The sequence below is a fragment of the Branchiostoma belcheri genome, unplaced genomic scaffold (genome assembly GCF_001625305.1).
Source record: "Branchiostoma belcheri isolate BF01 breed outbred unplaced genomic scaffold, Haploidv18h27 scaffold7, whole genome shotgun sequence".
Taxonomy (NCBI): Eukaryota; Metazoa; Chordata; class Leptocardii; order Amphioxiformes; family Branchiostomatidae; genus Branchiostoma; species Branchiostoma belcheri.
The window spans coordinates 6012975-6033406 of NW_017804353.1; the positions used below are offsets into that span (position 1 = coordinate 6012975).

Here is a 20432-nt window from a genome sequence, read left to right on the forward strand (position 1 = left end):
ATCACGATGAGCTCTGCAACGGCAAGCCTATATTCATATTCAGAAATCTCAATAGGCATTGTCAACAAAGGTATGAGGGAGCAAGTAATTAAACATTGCTACTTGTATGTTAATCATACATTGGTTATACTGAAAAAATTATTGAAGAAGTGTTCTTAGAAACTAGCTTAATACTGAAAAATTATGAGTAATACCTGGCGCGCAGATATCGCCCTGTAAGAATGTGCCTGGTACGCATGCGCAAGAGTAGGTCCCCGGCTCGTTCACGCACATCTCGTTCCCAGTGCAGTTGTATGTGCCATCGTAGCATTCATCTATGTCTGAAAACAAATGGTTTGTTTTAAGATTACAGATATGTTTGTTTCTAAAATTGTAAATTAGGATATAATATAAGAGTAATACTAGAAAGGTAACATTTGCAAGCAAATGCAATATGTTTACCTCAGGATGGTCTTGCCTACGATTTAACGTTATACCTTTATTGGGAAAGGATGGGTAGAAGGATATTTTGCTTATATTACTGACTTCTATGTACTGTTATTATTGAGTAACATTACCGTAAAAACTGGGGGATTTGAATGTTTTTGCCCTTGTAAGGCCAAGGATGAAGTTTAGAATGAAGTTTTAGTGTCGTGTATAGGAGATATATGTAACGTTACATACCACAGTACCAATGATTCACTCAGCACACCCTCTTACCATGTTTGCAAATAGGCCACAGCATGTAAATTTCATTTATGACATCCTCTGCAGACTCCAAGTAAACTTCTAGTCTTTTTGACAGCTTTGATTACAAAGGACTTTGTTGCGCTCATCTCACAGCCTTTTTGTAAATAGAAAATAGGACGTAGGCTGAAATAATAATGATGATAAGTTTATTATTATTACAAATACATGACAGAAGGCTAATTGTAAGTACGTATATCATATATATGATGAAAAATACTATCATATGAAGAAATAATTCCTACAGTGCACTTTAGTCTTTAATACTACAGTACATAAGATATAAATCAAGCCAGTGATGTTGGGTTTCACTTGTTCTTTTGATCGCAGAGCCAGTGAATTTACCAACTTCTATAAAAGTTGTTCTTTGAAAATTTATATGAAATCAATAATGAAAATCTACAGTTGTGTAAAATATTGGCAACTACACACTCTATAAAACATAAAACTATACATACATACTTAAAAAGCTTTATTCATTGAAGCCCAAACAATATTTCATCTGTCGAATTCATAAAGGCAATTATCCTTATTTTGTTTAGAGAGATAACTTCATGGGATATGCATCATCGGGATACGGAATTTTTCGGGATAGGCGTCCCGATAAATCCCGCGAGATATCCGGGTGTCCTGCGTACCGCGGAGAGAAAAAAACATTTGTGCGAGACCCCCAAGTCTACCGCGTCCTATCACCGATGGCGGCGTGCCAAATGTTTATTGTTACGTCCTGTCGGGCGATCTGGGCAGGGCCGATGGAGCACCCTGACGTCAGTCAACTTTGCTATAATTTTTATTCACCGGTGGTGAACAGAACACCCTGGAGGGACATGGCTACAGCCGCCATGCATCTACTGTGATGCTTGCGGCTTGATTGATTGATTGATTGGTGAAGCACAGGAGTGTACGGAAATATTGTGTATAACGCGTTCCTCACGCGGTTATAGTTGACCTGCTCCATTTTTTCAAGGTCCTTGATTTTTTTTACCAAGCTATTGTCCAGCGAAAAACTGTAAGAAAATAGCAGGAATGAATTTGTAACAATGTAATAATCCCTTCGTCTCCGGTGATTTTTCCGGTAAGTTTATTAACCAAATAAAATAGGGCGTACCAGCTGTAGTAGTAGTTGTGTTTCATTGTGGCATCTTGGACTTGTTGAGGTCTTCTCATGAGCAGACTGCGTCAAGTCTCTGTATTACGAAAATTAACCAATAAACATCCCGGGGCATGCGTCTCACCCCTCCCCAAACACGTACACATAAATAAACCCTTGCGTCAACAACGATCCGACCACGTCCATTCATGTACGTATTACCCTAGGCCCTGAAAGTAAGTACCGTCCACGCGGCTGGCAAACATTCTTCCGGGGAGAAAAGCATTCTAGTTCTCGATGTCACTTGTGAAAAACGTTGTTTTGGAATGAAATCAGGATGACGCGTGCAGGGCTGAGGCGTAAAATCGCTACAGTCGCCAGGCGGTCGGAGTCTCTGGGGCGGAGCATCAAGCCTTTGAGTTTGAATCTACCGCCCAGCTAGTGGGCGGGTTCCCGTCTGTGCGCTGTGATTGGCGCCCCGCGGTCTGCTAGCTATCCTGCGTGCCGTTTCTATGGCAACGTGGCCCAGTCATAGAAATGTATCAATTCTTGATCGTCGTAAACAAAGCGTAAAGAACTTTTGAATTATGCTTCGCCCCCCTCTTATGTAGAATGTTTAATCTCCCTTCCGCAGCTCCGTGCGTCGACCTCCCCTACATATCTAGGAGAAAAATGAACTCGAGTGGCGACATGGCACGTGGATGTGTTAGATTTTATATCTGAGATAGCGCGGGTCGGGTGACATCAAAAGCAGTACTTAGCGGGCCGTCCACATCGCAAGGTCAGACAGAAATTCTCGTACCAAGAAGGTTGTATTATTTTGTTATCGTTCTAAACATTATTAAGCCACTAAAATTTTCGATAAAAAATAAATATTTGATTAAAAACACTATTCGTTTGTGCTACTGTTATCATCATGCATAATTTGGAAACAAACATGCGCTGCACCGTCTGTCTGTAAAAAACTTAGTCAACATGGTTCCCGAAAAATCCCGCGGGATATCCCGATTAATCCCGATTTGATGCTTATCCCATGAACTGTACTGTGTTATCCCGAAAGAGATTGAAACTGTCTGACAAAACGACAAAATGTAATGTTATATCCATGTTTATATAGACGTAAACAAACGCCCCCCTCCCCGACCGGCCCCGCACCTACATTACAAAGTCGACAATAGTTACGGATGAACACAATTCTGTTTACTTAATTTTCTAAACGGCAACAAGCCTGAATCTTTATACATACGAGATTCTATCACGTCAGGAGCTAGTAAATTATGAGTGCTTTTTTTTTTAAATTTTAGCCGGCGGTGGGTGACATGCACAAAGTTACACAAAGTCGCCGGCGTTCTGTGGAAATCTGCAGTCCTACTTGTGGATATTGAACCCAAAACCCCAATGCAATATTCTCTACTCGAGACTGGTATTCATATGACCGTATTTCTACGAAGGAAAAGGAAAACTTACCACAGACATTGGTCCAGCAATCTCCCGTCATACGAGGGCGGATGCCCATATTTGGAAAGCTCGGGTGTTCCGTGCGTAGCGCTAGGGTCATTGACCCGCGGTTATCGAACACGCTGTTCCATTGTTCCATGGTTGTTCGAATGTTCCAAACGCGTTCTTTTTGTTCGATTTTTGGCTTAAAATGTATCTTTTTTCACCCATTTTTTTCAAATAAAGTCATTTTTTCACATCTATGTTGGCCGAAATGACAGCGGTTCAGTGTCTTACGTACCAACCTACCAGCATGCTGAATTTCATTTTCTTTTAAGCTCTAGTTATGAAAATATCGACGATTTTTAGGTGTTTGGAACGGAAGAGGAGGAGGAAGAGGAAATAGAGCAAATATAATATGTTTCCTTCGGTAAACATAATTACAGTACTCTGGGAGATGAAGGGGGCAGATACAGTGTAGAGAGACAGAGGCATAGTGAAAGAGTATAACGAGGGGTCGTGTGGCGTGTTCAGAAGACCAATGTATGATTGGTGCTTTAGTTGTAAATAGACCGATCCTAGTAGTCTTTCACAATTGGCAATTCAACCAATGAGAGAACTGCAATAGCGGTTCGACCAATGATAAGAGAGTGGCAATTAGTGGTTCGACCAATGAGAGAGTGCTATTTCTATTTTTTGACGGAGGTGGGCGGGGCTTTAGGATCGGTCTGTTGCTTTGTTCAGGCGTGATCTACGGCGGCCGATGCATCGATGACAGTGGCAATTAGTGGTTCGACCAATGAGAGAGTGCCATTTCTATGTTTTGACGGAGGTGGGCGGGGCCTTATTTTTAGGATCAGTCTGTTGCTTTGTTCAGGCCTGATCTACGGCGGCGGCTGGTACATCCTCGGCGTACAGACCCTTGCCTGCGTCGTCATCATCGCCTTGGCCGTGCTGACGTCGTTCGTCACGTTCAAGGCCATCGACGTGACGATCGGGCTGCGGATCAGCACGGTGGCCGAGATTATCGGAGCCGACGTGTGCGAGCACAGCATCAACGGGGAGTACGACGTGTCCGAGGGCGTCATCCGCACGCCGGGGGGCGAGACCTTCCAGGTAACGTGACTTTTTTTTATATTCCAACATCTAATCACAAGACGTGGTGACGGCACACTCAAGCCATTTCTTTAACTTGATTCAACTCCTTCATTTTCGGGCTAAATAACATGAAATTTTGTATGGAGATAAAGTGGGCAATACCCTCTCCCTTGAACTTGTATAATTTGACTGGGACATTTTGACTGTTTTAGGTCACAATTTATAATATAGTTAGGGTTGACTATCCATGAGTCATCTGTCTGGCATGCACAGCAAGCAACCAATAGGCATGCAACTTTCCTCTATTCTTCTTGCTGATTGGCTGTTGGGATTTCATTGAGTTGACTCCATCTGCACATCTGAACAGCTGTACATAGCCATACCATATTGAATGTAGGTACTGCATTGAAGTGCTTTGGTAGGTATGTCAAACTTTCCTGCTCAAGCATTGAAATGCGGGGCATAAACGCTTTTTTTATCTTAAAAATCAACAGTTTGCATTATGCAAACAAAAATCCTAATCAATAATGTAGGCGATAGCTATCCAACTGTTATATTCTTAGTTATTTGTCACTTCATACTATATATTATGTAAAACATTGCTTTCCCTTGTATTCTCCTTCTTTCCCTGCCATGTCGTAAAATGTGGTGAAGCCATGCTTAATTTGCTCCAAAGCAAATGTCGGCCTTTCTAGTTGTTATTTGTTTTTGATTTGTATTCTTTTTTGGTGAGACTAAAATTAGCGATTTGCTATAAGTTTTCCACCCTAGTGTTTTTGTACACTCTTTGTTAATACATGTATGTAGTTGTGGGGGAAAGTTAGTGTATAAATACCAATAACATCATGCTTGTGGCTGTTTCAATTGGCCCCAGCCCAGTATCATCCGTAATCAACTGACCTCCCCTCCCTGTCGGTCGTGTGGACTCACCTACGGTTATTAGACTAACCCTGTTATAGGGCTAAAATTCCCTGACAAATCATTCATGCAAATAACAGGAGAGCACAATGATAAAAGATATGTCTTTCTTGTCACGATCTAGCTTTACATGAAGCTAAACCGGTTCATTAACGTTTCAAGGTACCGTCAGGTCCCGTGCTGTCCAAGAAGGACGTCTTGAAGATCATCGACATCTCCTTGGCCTTGAGGAACAAGGTCGCGAGGTCGGCATTTATTTATTTATTTATTTATTTTTATTTATTTATCTATTTCGGCTTACAAAGAAACCAGGGTGTCCCAACTAGTCAAAGACTATTACTAAGGGACACCCTAGGGAAAAAGATGAAAATCGTTAGACTTGCATGGGAATACATATTCTATATCTCACAAATTGCATACTTGCATAGTGAGATTATGCATAGTTATATACAATACTTCAATAATATATACGGACATTTTTAAAAATACAATAATACAATACTAGAGTCATAGTATATACATAGTTGCCAAGGTAATATGTTACTCGGGTTATGACACAGATGTATGGCCACAGCAAGTAATTTTTATGGATGACATCAGCGCGCGCATTAATTTTCGCCTGATTTGGGGAAAAAAAACAAGAAATTTTGTGGCCTTCTGACAGTGGTCAACATGCCGAAAATAGGCCAAGATGTCTGTTGCCATGCCGGAAGGTGGATGGCAGATAACTATAAAGAGAGGAGACAAGACAAGGCTCTGATTTTATGTTTTGATGCAGTGATATGTGATGTTGGCTGTGTATATGTGATTGAATCAAAATCATTTGTACAATGATTGAGTCAAACTTTCAAAATGTAAGAACCTTGTTTTTTTCGGCCCGCCTTGTTTTTTTTCTTCTCCCGCTTGCATTAGATTTGGAATCTGTGGAGGATGCCATCCATAAAATTTACTTGCTGTGGCCTATTGTGTTAAACAGAATATGGATAACCAAGGGATTTCCATACTTTGCCTTTATTTAATCAATTAAAAGAAAGCCGCGTAGGCGCTCATCGTATGTCAACTGGGAGGGAGTTCACCCTGTTAGAATAGATTAAGATGACACCAACCGCATTTCTGCCTATAATGCCATTTCAGGTCGGCATACGGCAAGACGGTGGGCCTGCACGGTCGGAGGCCGTCCACCGCCAACATCTCAGACGACGGGAAGAGTCTGGTGATCAGGAGAGCGCGTCGGGCTGCAGATGACGTCACTGAGGAGGCCAGGGAGCTGCCACAGACAGCAATGACGTCACACCGGCCGTCAGGACGTCACGGGCGCAACAATGACGCGTTCGATGATGCTGAAGGAAAGTTTCTGAAGGTTCCGGCAGACGTGCACTAACGTCACAACTTACTGAATAGCAAAGTTCTTTTTTTTTTTTCAAAATCAAAACCACTTCTTTAACACGAGCCGACATTTTAATCACCATATGTAACTTTCATCAGGGCAAGCATGAATGCTATCCTAGTTCAGTTAGTGTTAAAAAATTGGTTGTGAAAAAAAAGAATTTGCTTTTCAATCATTCAGCAATCTAATCAAACTATTAACGGAGGTCATCACTCATTGTTTTAAGTAACGGTCAAGTTAAGAAAAACATAAATGACAGCCAGCTGCCTAAATTAATTAAATAAGCTATTTCTGGTCGTGTTAACTACTACGTTTTAATGTATATTTATGTCAGATGCCATGCATATCTATGTCTAACTACCTAAAACCTGTATTAAGAGATCGCGGTATTAAATGATAGTATAGTATTAAACTTGTTTACTAGTTGAAAATATTATTCCTAATATACAATATGAGTGAAATATGTGTATGAACATGTATATGAATATCTATATGTATATGAATGACTATTCAATTCAGGGAAACGTTTTACAGATAATTTGGGCTGTTTGTTTCTTTGTTTTCGCGTTCTTGGATCTACATGTGCTTATGTCATTGCACACTGTTAAAAAAATACACGGTTCTTAGTGGCAAATGTGAAGATCTTGGCACATTGGCGACACCATAATAATAAATGTGTATACTACTGTGTGTGTGTGTGTGTGTGTGTGTGTGTGTGTGTGTGCGTGTGTGTGTTTGAACTACTACGACGTATCCGTCTTAAGGTAGTGTTTTCTTGTGATTTTAGAATATGTACAGTATATTGTTAAATAAGAACGATACGATTAGCCCTAATCGGTAAATTGCCTTATGTTTTTGAATATGTAGAATGTGCAAAATACAGCCTATAGATGCGATGTGCTTTTCATATCTAATTGACATGATCAAATAAACCATTCATTCGTTTATTCAAATCTGTCTGTGTCCTCATCAGTGTTTGGACATAAGTATCAACGATTAGCTGAAATGTCCGGTGGACGTCACCCACCGTACAGTGGGGGGAACGTCGTGCAACGTGTCTTTCCCTAGGTTACAACATCGGGAATGTCTCGGGATCAAACCATGGACCTTTTGGTTCCGAGAATGGTCTGACCATATTACGCCACACGATGCCACCATCTTTTAGTAGAATACACACGCGCACACACACACACACACACACACACACATACACACACACACACACACACACACACACACACACACACACACACACACACACACCTCTATTCTCCTGCCGTTAGTCGATATTTGGGACTAAAATATGACAATACAGGTACAATTAAACAGAAATTTATTCCATACTTTCACAAAACGTAACAAAGCGGTAGTGTTTAATCACCCAACCATAAACTATGAAGTGTATGAGTAAGGTAGTAATGCCTCCACCACGCTTCCTTCATGAAAACTCTCTACTACTTTGCCATCTGATTATTCTCGTTGTTGACATTGAGTTAGTTTCTCGTCTACTCATACTTCCATGTCCCAACTTTGTGATCGTTTCGTACCAAAGTGGAATGTCTATATAAAAGAATGTATGTTGAACCTAACAAAGAATTGTAAAGCTATTTCAAGCTAAGCTCTTTGACTGCCCAAAGAAATACATCTTATGATCTACTTACTATTGAGAATAAAACTTGGCATGTTTACAATGTTTTCCAACACAACGCAGGTTAATGTAAATTTGGTTGAATTCTTAACGCAACCATATGAGAAGCAATGATAAACTCATTTTCAAATTATAGTTGGTTTATATATTGCTCATAAGGCCCAGTAGTGTAAGACACAGTCTACCAAACTATCAAACTATCATAAGACTTTCTGTGTAAAATGCAAAAGCTTAATCGTCCAGTTAACTTCCAACTCGTCATGTAAGCTGTCATCTACTCATAAGAAATATAGCAAACATTACAAGACGTGATTTCCTGTCTACGTAATGTACTCTTTGAAGCAAACAAAACATTGAAAAGCTATATCAAGCTAAACTCCATAACTCCCAGATAGAGCAATAAGTCATGTCCTTGTGATCTACTTGCTACCGTGAAGAAATCTTGTCATGATTACAATGTTTAATAACATAAAGCAGGCTAATATATAGGTGGTTGGTTTCTTTTAAAATGAAGATACATTGTATGTAAGATGCACCGATAATCTTGTTTTATCATTAACGTTTCATGTCTACACAAAGAAATGTACGTTGAACCTAACAAAGAATTGTAAAGCTATTTCAAGCTAAACTCTTTGACTGCCCACAGGAATACATCTTGTGGTCTACTTACTATTGAGAATAAAACTTGTCATGTTTACAATGTTTCCAACAGAAAGCAGGTTAATGTATAGTTGGGTGAACCCTTAACGCAAACATTCATGATGCAATGATAACCTCATTTTTTCCTCATAATCATTATATATTGCTCATTAACTTCTATGCTTTAAGTACGCATTACTCAAACTATCATAAGGCTCCCTGAGTAAAATAAAGCTAAATCATCCAGTCAATCCGTCTGAATCGTCATCTAGTCATAGGAAATATAGCAAACAATACAAGACCTGGTTTTCTGTTTAACTCTAGGAATGTACTTTTAACCTAACAAAAGTCGAAAAACTATTTCAGCTTTACTGATGCGTCATTACATCTTTCCATAAATTTTACATGAAGGCACTTGGCGGCTTCTAAAAGAGCACTTATGTCCCTTTGAATCAGCAGTTGATTTTTTCTGACGCTCACATTTGAAATGTTTTAACTCTCAAACGTCCCAATGATTTTGATGTGGATTCTGTTCTCTAACAAATCTTCATCTGGTAGGTAGGTTTGTTAGTTCCATACTTCCTTTGACATGTCCAGTATAGTCTGCGCCAGGCGAACGGCGGTTTCCGCATGCTGACGGGTGAACGCGTCGTGGGGAGCTCTCGGTGCCGGGTGGAGGTTGTAGGTTAGTTAATGCGTCCTCCGTCCTGTCCAGTATAATCTGCGCCAGGCGAACGGCGGTTTCCGCGTGCTGACGGGTGAACGCGTCGTGAGGAACTCTCGGTGCCGGGTGGAGGTTGGGGTAGCGGGCCCGCAGGTACACGTCATCACACCCGAGGTACGACCCGATGGACGACAGCTCCATTGCAGCATCGCCGACACCGGTCAGTTCATCCCCGCAGCTGGTCTCCAGTGCCATCGCCATGCCTCCTATGTGGTAGTCCATCTCGTACTTCCCGAACTTGCCCAGTTGCACAGCTTTCAGAGCTTTCTCTGCCGCCTGGTGGCACATCAGACACGTCCACTCAAAGGAGGTACCAGGTCCGCTTAGGTTATCCCTGGCAGCCTGTAGGTCTGCTGTAGCCTGGCGATGCCAGCGGCCCGCCTCCCGCGGGTTAGGGAAGCCGTCTCCATCGGTCCTGGGGGGAACCCACTGGCCTGAGCGTGTTCGCCAGCCTCTAAAGTTTCCGCCTTTGTAGCGTTCATGGAACTGCTCCCTCTGGCGGCGGTGGAACCTGGCATGGGAGTTCCACCTGTTAAAGGAGCTGCTGAAGCTACTTCCTCCGAAATCAAAGCCGCTGCCTCCAGACCCAGACCCTCCTCCCGTCCTCCTAGGAAGACCCTTCTCAAGCCTGCTGATTTCGGCCTGGATGTGTTTGCACACCTCAGTAGCCAACTCGACGTTGTCAGGGTTCTTATCCGGGTGCCATTGGAGATAAAGGCGCCTCACTACCTTCTTTCTCTCATTTTCTGGAAGCTTCCATGCTTCCTCCAACATGTTGCTCACTTCTTCCATTGCATCTTCAAGACTCTGAGGTGGTTTAGCTGCTGAGGAATCTTCTTCGCCTGACTCTCCTTCATACGGAACGAGCGGCCCTGACACGCTGGGGCGGCAAAACTTGTAAAGGTCTGCCGTGCTCACTGTTCTTTTCGTTTCTCCCAGATCTATGACATACTTCCTGCCCAGACCGAACTTGAGATCGGTATCTGTCGATACTTCCTTTATGACTTTTGCGTACAGAAATGTCATGGTGTATTCTTCTTCGTCCTTGGAATCCGACTCTAAGTCTGGATCGTACAGCTCAAACCCCACATAGTCACCAGGAGAGAAGTAGTGAGCTGGGTTACTCGTCAGGAGGTGGTGAAAGATTTCCGGAATGGGAGTGCCGAGGGTAGGAAGGGGGGAGTCATCTTTCTGACCGGACGTGTAACGTTTTATGCCGGCCATGTCAAGTTCACCTGGAATATCTGACGGGTCGTCCACACTGAGAACCATCATAAGGGGTAGCAGGTTTATGAGAGGTCGCCCCAGGCCGTCATTAACTACCTTCGTCAGGTTGTAGTTGAATGCACTGTAGCCTTTAGACGTTGAGTTTGTGTGTGCTACGTACAATGTATTGTCTTCAATGAAACAGTAGGACTTGCCGCTGCTGTCTTTGATTTGCTCCTGTGATTCCTTGTACACAAGGCGCGTGATCAGTTGCTGTTTGCAACAGACCGTTATGGATGATACAAACTCTTCGGCTGCCTTTGTGACTTTCTCCTCGTCACATCTTTCTCCGAGACTGTGCTTGGACAGACGGACTATTGCCTGTCGAAAGTGTGTGCTCAAGAACAATGATGTCAATCTAGACTCCAAGACACAATTGGTGCCCATGACACAGGCCATTTGCTCATATCCTTCACAGACTTGCTCGTAAATGAGGGAACTGAGATGCATGGGTTGGAGCTGAGAGGGGAGCCGGTGGATTAGTTCGTGTTCATCACCAAACAAGTGGCAATCCTCCAGGCGAACCAAGATATCATAGTTGAAACCCTCCTTAACCCTATTTGTGAACTGTGGAACATCGTCGAATACAAGGTCGGTGGATTTGAGCAGCCTGCTCCTGCGGCTGGGGAGGTACAGACACTGTAACTTGTGAAAGGAATCCTCGACTTCTTGTGTTTTGGAGGGTTTTCCTTCCCCAAACTGAATGGACGATAGAGGTGTCAGGCGATGGAACATTCCGAAAAGGGCCAGGTTAGTTGCTTTCTTTTCGTTGGGGTTCAAGGGTTCTCCTCCGGATGAGACATAGAGCGCTTCTAGAATCTTTGCGTATTGCAGTGGCATTGGCTTTTCTGGAGCCCCTAAAGAGACAAAAAGCTTGTTGTATGGCCCAAGCTCCATGGGCATGGCATACAGGTATGGCCGAATCTCATCACTTTGCTCGAGTGTGATCGCAATTTGGTCCGGGCGAACAAGCCTTCTGCCCTCTTCAACCACTATACATGGTGCGTTTCCTAACTTCTCCTTCAAGGAACCGCCATCAGAGGCTTTCTCTGAAAGGAATGCGTAGACTTTCAGCATCACCTTCCAAAGAGTTTTGCAGGCTGAGGGTGAGTTTGCTCCCTCTTCCGTCTCCGTGGCTTTTTGTTGGGCCAGATGTTGGCAAAGATGTGTGACGTGGCTCGTTACGGTATCTATTGATGGTTGTAACCGGATGCCTAGGCGGTGACACAGTTTCTTTGAATCTCCCCGATAGTACATTGACTGTGGATGCACACTGTTGGGTAGAAGACTCGCCCGGGTCCAGCAAAGCTCTTGTTTGCTCTCTGGAATTGAGTCCTTGAAGCAGACAAAGGGCAAGACGTCACCTTTGGCTCCATATTGACTGTGCAGCTTGATCAGAGCACTTCGTGCCTTTACAGGTACAATGAACCTGATACCGGACACTTCTTCAATGAAACGTCCTTCCGACAACTTGTTCATTGTAAAGAACTGATCGACCAGCACATTTGATTTCTCTGTCAATCGACTCTCTTTGCTTCTGGTTACTTTGGCCAGACGTTCCACTTCCATTGCGTACTCGAGGAACATGGGCTTTGTTACTTCGTGAATAAACCCGATGTTGATGAAGAACTGTCTCCATTTCAACATTTCCTTTCGATAGTCTTCAGGGAGGAAGTTCTCGTCTGAGACCATTTCACGAAACACGGAATGGTTGTGGTCATAGAAATCACTCACGGGCCTTCTGCCTCTTTGTGATGGGATGATGCGTAGATGTCGTAGACTTGCCAACAAAGACTCGCGGGTGCGGGCATGCTCCTCCGCCATATGCATTCCATGTAACATATTTCTTAGGTACTCAAGGTGCACCTTTACTGCCTCATCACTCAGGTGGTCGATGTTGGGGAAAATGTACCTTTGGTACACATCGGCATCCGTAATCCCTGAGCACCCCAATGCCTTGTGTAGTCCCTCGAGTTTGGAGATTTTTTCGAGAAAGACCGCGTCTGACCGTTTAATCCACTCATCCATTTCGGCTGTTGGTATTCCCGCCGGCAACACGTGGCACTGGCGCGTGGTGATGAGACTGATAAGTTTGTTGTGGATTGTTTTGTACAGGGGCAACGATCGCAACATCTGCAGATTCTCTGGATCAGTTTTGAGCTTGTCTACTTCTGCTTCAAAATACTTCAACAGTTCTGTTGCGTCGTCGGGGTCTAGAGGATCCGTAGTTGTGCCTCCTTGCACAGCGAAAAGGGAGGTCAAAACTCTTAAAATCCCTACATGGTTTGTGAGAGATGAGACAAAACGTCTTGCCAATTGTACTGTTCTGTCGTTGCTGGGTGGGACCTCCGGGTGATCACGAAAACAGAGTGTGTTCAGCTCCAGGCAATGGAGTTTCCGCATGATTTTTGCCACCTTGATCTGCTGTAGATGTGAGGCTCCGACATCAAACGTCACCACAGCGTGTGCCTTACACAGTGGGACCAGGTAAGGTTTCCCTGGTTGCAGAGGAGGGACCTCGTAGCAGGTCGAGTTACTGTAACGTCCTATCATCGGTGAATGTGTACAAGCCGGCAAGACAGACCAGTTTCCAAACAAAGTATTGATCTTCCTAAGGAAAGTGTCTTGATCTGATGACTTCTGTCTTGGCATTTCATGATCGAGGAATTGCCAAAGACGATGTATCCAATATTGCGTGGGGCACTGTGGATTCCATTCAACAGTGTTCCCCTGTCTGAATACACTCTCGTTCAGTTGACGTGGCAGCAGGTTACACAAAGCCTCGACATCGAAGGAAAGAACTGACTTGTCAGCGTCTTGACGTGGTAGGTCCGAGAGGCATGACCAGTCCACAAACAAATCTGGCGCACTTGGGACGAGGTTCGCATAGTATGTGGCAAACACGGGGTTAGAAAGATCAAAGACTCTCAGGATTTTGTCGGTCGTCAGAAGCAAGGGAACGCCATGTAGTTTGTGTTTCTTGTTTTCGTCTAGTGTGCGTGACAAACAGTAGTGAAGGACCACTTGCAGGTTCTCTGGTTCCTTGAAAGTAGTGCTGGACACCTGGGCAGGAAGTGACGCTCCGATACGACACAACGGGTCGTCGTCTGCGTACGTCTGAAGAAAGTCCACCACAGATTCTGGCTTTACTTCTTGCACGTCAACTTTAGCGTAATGAAAGGCGTCGAGAATTGTTGTTGGACTGGCTATTAGGTTAAACCCTAAGGCCAGAAGGCTCTCTATCAGTACCTGTCTTCTGGGCTTTTTATTGCTCCCAACCTTCGTGTTTCCAGCATCATCGTACTTCAATGTGTTGAAAAATGCCTCATCTCTTCCAGATCCTGTTGGTGGTAGCCATTCTAATGTTACCTGGTGGTGGCTGCTCCTTCCTGGCTGGAAATCATCATGTGTAGACCGTAACACCGGCAATAGGCGAAGATGTTTGTGATCGATGATCTGATAGAAAGCTGAAGACAGGCCTTTCCACTCACCAGTCGTCTTTGAGACCGATGGAAAGAGATCGTGGTACGACTCCAGCGATCTCTTGACGTCCTGTGCCTTTGATGCTGTGAAAGATTTCTGTTCTACTCCGAAGTCTGCTGCTCGTTTCGCAGCCAGCACCGCGGCGTACGCCGGAGCGATGACTTCTTTGATCAGCGTCTTGTTCCAGTCGGATTTCATCCCGCCATTCTCGTCTTTCCACAGGTTTCTCCGAGCCTCGTGGTCCAGGGCGAAATGGCCATTCACATGGACCGGGAGCTTTGTTTCTATGGGAAGCGGCAGGAAGCAGAATGCGCGCTTGGGCCCCATATGGTAACACTTCTGATAACTCCATGATTCATTGGAAGCCTTTGACGAATAAGGCTGTTTGCAATGGTTGTGACAGATAGCTGCTCCCCCTCTTGGAAGTAGACCCAACTCCTTTGCTGCGTGGGCCTCTTTGATGCTGTTTGGGATGTCCTTGTCCTCAAACCCGATTCTCTGGTGAACTATCCACGTCTCTTGGTGCTGATTGTTGTCACGTAGGTCCAAGTTGTATGTGACATGGTGAGTTGGCATTTCGTGGAGAGGCTCTTCACTGTGAGCACATTCAGCCACGTAGTCCGCAAACTTTCGTCGATCTTGCTTTGCCTCCGAAGAAATGAGTGCTTCGGCGTGATAGAACTCCCGCGAGGTTCCGTCCCTCTCTATGATGGAGATCTTGATCTTTTCCACGCTGTTGAGGAACAGAAGGACTTCAAAGCTTTCACTTTTGAATCTGTGCAGGAGGCTCATGACCATTTCTTCCGTGACTTCTTTGTCACTCAGGTCGGAAGTGGTCGCCATCGTTGCCGTCCGTAAAGGGAATCTGAACATGGTGTTTTCCTGAGAAGAAAACGCAGGCTGGTCATTGAGATAGCAGTTGAACACATCCTTGTATTGTTCTCTCAGGTAGGCGTCGATGCCACGAATCATTCGTCCCGGATACTCCACACTCGCTCCTGGGACAAATCGGAGCTGCGGGTCAAAAACACACAGCGTGTCTCCTCCTGTCATGAAGGACGGACAGTCTGTCAGGTGGTAGACCGCGTTGAAGCCGACTCCATACTTTCCAGTCTTTACCGGATCATGTGCCTTGCTGCCTTGTCCAAGGTTCTGTATGCCAATCAGGTCGTTCTCTGTGAAAGGTCTGTTGTTGTAAACACACAGGGCAGGTCCTTGCAGGTCCTTCCAGCTATCGTCGAAGATGTGCTTGGTGTCGTGCTGACGCTTGTCGAAAACGAAGTGGATTTCAGTTGCTCCGGCGTCGTCGGCATTTTGCAGCAGTTCTTTGAGAATCTCCTTGCCGAAGGGATAAGCATCCAGCAGGTGTTTGATTCTGTTGGTCAACTTTTCGGCCTGGCCGAAATCAGTCCCAAAACAAGACAGGTTGTGTGAGTACGCCTCCAGTGCCTTGTGTCGTACGGGCTTTACTCCCAACTTGTCCACCGCTAGGCCTCTTGACATCTCATTATGACAGAACACCATGTCATCTTTCTGTTTTATCCAGGCACAGTCATTGTAACATACCTCAGAGGGTCTGCGCAACACGCCACTCTGGTCCGGGATCCAAAGGTCCTGTTCTTTGATGTCTTCTCCCTCCAGGTCGCTGGCTGCTTTTAATAGTTCCAGTGCTAGGTCGACCTCATGAGGGCTCAGCCTCTGATCTCCATTATCTTCTTTCAGGTGGTCAAGTGCTCGTATGAAGTCACATGCTTCAAACGCTGTTTTGACTTTGCAGACCAAAAGAAGAGATCTGAGTTCTGTGGCTAGTTCCTCTGGTGCTTGGTACAGATAGGGTGAACCATCGAACCTCATCTCAAAGCACACATTCGAAGGAGGGAGGAATTTTCTGTCTTTCAAGCTCATGATAAAGGGGGTCTCGCACAACTTTGTGGCAATATGCTCGGCGTTGTTTTCAGACCCCTGACAAAGCTTCTGCAGGTGCTTGCATGTCTCTATGTAAGATTTCCTCGTGTAATCCCAAACCCTTTCTTTTGCCATCGAAAGCACTTTCATGTTGATAGCAATGATTGCTAGGAGGTTGGCCAATGTTTCTTCCAAGTCAGGAGATTTGTCTTCCAGGCCCAGAAACTTGCTAAGCCCGGATGGGATTGTGTACTGACTGTTGGGGTTTTCATCTACGGTAGAAACGCTACTGCAAAGAATCGGGCTGGAGACACCGGCAATCATGCAGTTCTTACTTGGCTGTAGCTCATGGGCGGAAAGGAGTGCGTCTGCGGCGTACTCAGACCCTTTCCAAGCAAAACGCCTTTCCTTGGGCTTTTGCATGACTGGTAGGAATTGAATGGTGGACAATTGTTTTCTCACTTGTTCAAGCTGCTCCTCGTCCGTTTCTCTTTTAGACTTCATAACGATGAAGTCCAGCAGGGCAGCGATTCGCTTCCGAGACTCCGTCTGGTTGACCATGTTCAAGCCAATCACTGACTCTGCACGTTCGATTACGACTTGCCATGGGGCGTCATCTTTGCACATGCCCAGCTCTGTTAATACCTGCAGACGAGAGGGTTTCAGGTAGGTTTCTGTGGATCCATGTGGGAACTTCTTATCCCCGGGAAGGAACATTGCAGAAAGTTTTCCATTGGGGTGTATGAGTTGTCCAGGACAGGACAATTCTTGTCCTCTTGGGCTGGTGGGAATGCAAGCTGTAGTTTTGATTAAGTCATGGTATTCTCCATTTTCCCTGCCTAATATACGGAGCATCAGAGGATCCCGTGTTTCCTCAGACAGCTCATGAATGCTGGGAAAGAACAGTTCGGAGTAGAACCGTTTCTCTGTGTATGTGTGCTCAGAGAGAACCTCAACACATTCGGCTGCTTCGAATCCTTGCCGTGCCCATTCGGGCAGCTCAACGACAGTGTAGTTCGGAAGACACTGCTGTAGAGCCCACCTGGCGGCAACGTTTTCGTCTGAGGAAAAGGTGATCCCAGGATCAAGCAATACCATCGATGTAAAACTCAACCACTGTCCCTCGGACTCAAACAGAGATGGCGGTTTGCCACGGGATGACAAGGCAGCGTAGAAGGCTTTCACAAGGACGCTGTAGTGTGTGGTGCCTGGAATGTGACAGGTGTTAGGCCAAAAGCTGTGATATTGATAGGGAGTTAGCTGTCCTTTCTTTGCCATGTCACTGAGGTCTAGAAGCATTGTGACGTAGGCCTTACACACAGCGTCCTCCATAAGAGCCTTGTTCCACTCCACCTTCAGGTCGTTCCGGTCGGTGCTCGTCTCTTCCCATAGTCCTCGGCGATTGGATGCCACGGCGAAACTGCCGTTCACGTGGACAGGCAGGCCTGTTCTGATAGACAGGGGTAGGAAACAGAACACCTCTCCGTTTGGGGGATTATCCATGGAGTCGTTCTGGTGGCTGTCATCACTTGACTTCAGCAACGCTGCCACACCGCCGCATGGAACAAGTCCGGTCTTCTTTCCTCTGTCAGACAAAGCTAACTTCAGTGATGCCGATGAGCCCATGCAGGACGAGATGATCCACTCCTCACTCACGGCGTTGCCCGTACCCTCTTGGCAGGTTACCTTGACTACCATGGATGTTTCCGGGCACTCCTTCATTCTGTTGGTCCCTTGGCGTTTCATTACGTCTGACGTCGCCAGCAGACAGTTGCTTTGGATTTGGAATTTGTCGGTCAACTTGTGAGAAGGGGACAGAATCTGCATCTCCCGTAAATATTTCACAGGTGACTTTGAGACGTGGAACGTTTCAACCATCTTCGAGGGGTCTGTGGACTCTGCCAGGGTGTACATCGTTACTTGTCTGACATTCTGGGTGAAGAGTAGGAGAGGTTTCAGGCCTTCCTTGAAACTTCTGATCAGGCTTTCTATGTTTGCATTGCCAGGTTTGCTGTACGACACGTCGCTGATCTCACTTTCGGCTGCTTCCTGCGGTGTTCTTAACGGGAGCCTGAACAGCGTTCCGTTGTAGGGGGTACTGGTGCTGTAACCAAAGACATCCTGGAAAGGCTGGAACTGGTCTTTGAACCTGCTTACCAGCCGTGTGTTCTTCTCTAAGTCAAGTCCGATTCCTGGTCTAGACTTATCTTTGATGTGTTTTGATAGGTGTGTTGCATGTGGATCAAAGAAAAGGACTCGACTTCCACTGACAAAACTCGGGACGTCTGTAACATGGTACACAGAATTGAAGCCAACCCCAAACCTGCCCACCTTCTCGAGGGCCTCCAGCTTAGTTTGCCCTCCTAGGTTCTGGATATTCTTGAAGTCCTCCTCGCTGAACGTGGCGTTGTTGTACGCCCACAGCGCCGGTCCGTGGCACACCTCCATGCCGTGGTCGATCAGGCCCTCTCTGGAGTCTTCGTTCTTTCGCCAGTCGATGAGGAACTTCACTTCCGTTGCCCCGGCGTCGTCTGCGTTTTGAATGAGTTCTTTGAAGATCCCAGCTCCCTCGGGGTAGTCGTTCAATATGTTCTTGAGACGCTGTGTGACTTTCTCGTGCTGTCCACACTGGTCGAACCCGAACTCCTCGGCACTGACGACCCTCTGGCTGAGAGATGGCACCTCGAGCAGTTGTGCTGTGTCTAACGGTATCAGTTTGTGGAGAGGCTTGAATTCTTCATCCTCGTCATCTAGTAAATCCTGCGCATCGCTCCAAGATACATCATTGTATGTGCACTCGCTCACAGGTGCCAATGTCAGACGGCAGCTGTCCTTCGTTGCTATGGGGACCAATATGTCGTCTCGTACCTCTTCAAGGATGTCTGGGTGGCTGACTAACCAACCTATAATGTCCACAGACAACTTCAGATCTCTTTCTGTCGACATTTTTGGCGCCGATTGAATTTCATGCAACGTTTTCACCAGGTCCGTTTGGTCAAAGGTCTCTTTGACGCCAGCGTTCCTGAACATCTTCCTGAAGTCATGGAACTCCTTTGGCAGGATGAATCTGTATGGTGCAAGGTCAATGGTGGGGTTGAACGGGGAGGTCAGCGCCACTGCGTTTGGTGCTGCGAGTCCGTCACCCTGCCAGATCCAGGGAGGGAAATCTGGGGAAGACAGTGGCTGTAGGGCATCTTTCTCTCCTGCTTCCAACCTGGCGTCAATGTGCTGATAGATCTCGGTCAACATCTGTACAACATGGTGCTTGGGAAGGTGTGGTGACCTGGTGTAATGGCTGCATACCGTTTTGAGTTGCTCGACGACTTTCTCGATCGGTAAACTGTTCTTGTTCCATCCAAAAGCAGAGATGAAATCATCAGATATCTTCCCATCAACAACCGGCATGGTCGCGCCGACAAGCTCTGCACACTCCAAACCTCGAGCGTCTCTTGGGTTTACAAATACGGCGTTGCTTGTCTCAGGATACCACTGCAGACCTGGCAGATAGGACTTGGGTCTTTCTGAGCAGACCGGTAAGAAGTTCACGTCCATTAGGGCAGCTTTAAGGAGTACGCCGTTAACGGAAGTCGTGAGCGTTCCGTGAACAACGACGGACATGATTGCAACGGCCTTTTGTTTTGCATCAGACAGGGTCAACTTTCCAGATTGATAGGTCTGTACATTCTTAGCACTGCGTAGAATGTCCTGTGCAGATAGGTTCTGTCGCATCCCAAGCTCCAGCAGAGATGTCAGTATGATCTTGTCCGCGTATGGTGGTCCTGGGAAGACTGGTTCACCCAGTAACACATCACAGAACGTCTCTTCGGGGTTAAACACCTCGGTGGGGGTCACTTTGGTGTTGTTGCTGGTCGTCACGAATGCCAAAGTTTGGATTCGGCTGATGATGCTCGGATCCTTGGACTTTAATGTACGGAGATTCCTGAGAACCCACAGCATGAGTGAGTCCACCTGTTCTGTTGTGTAGTCGTCCCCGCGAACCTTCTCTATCATCCGCGCCAAAAGCTGTGCTGTACTCAGTTGTTGGAGACCAACAAGACGCCCAAGAGTCTGTGATTCCAGGTCGTTAGTGACGATGAGGGTTGTGGGAAAG

General features: G+C 45.6%; 2 protein-coding genes across 2 annotated transcripts in view; one reads left to right on the forward strand and one right to left on the reverse strand.

The window, feature by feature from the left end:
• The window catches only part of LOC109484720 (putative ammonium transporter 3), a 13708-nt gene extending 7058 nt beyond the window's left edge, over positions 1 to 6650 (forward strand). Inside the window, exons 9-11 of the mRNA XM_019788080.1 lie at positions 4131 to 4369; positions 5432 to 5514; positions 6404 to 6650. Of these exons, the coding sequence (XP_019643639.1) occupies positions 4131 to 4369; positions 5432 to 5514; positions 6404 to 6650 (569 nt within the window). The remainder of the gene's footprint in view (positions 1 to 4130; positions 4370 to 5431; positions 5515 to 6403) is intronic.
• Positions 6651 to 7998: 1348 nt separating this feature from the next.
• Positions 7999 to 20432, reverse strand: part of LOC109484409 (sacsin-like) — a 21232-nt gene continuing 8798 nt past the window's right edge. The window contains exon 6 of the mRNA XM_019787657.1: positions 7999 to 20432. This exon is cut by the window's right edge and continues 685 nt beyond it. Coding sequence (XP_019643216.1) covers positions 9491 to 20432 — 10942 coding nt within the window. The 3' untranslated portion in view covers positions 7999 to 9490.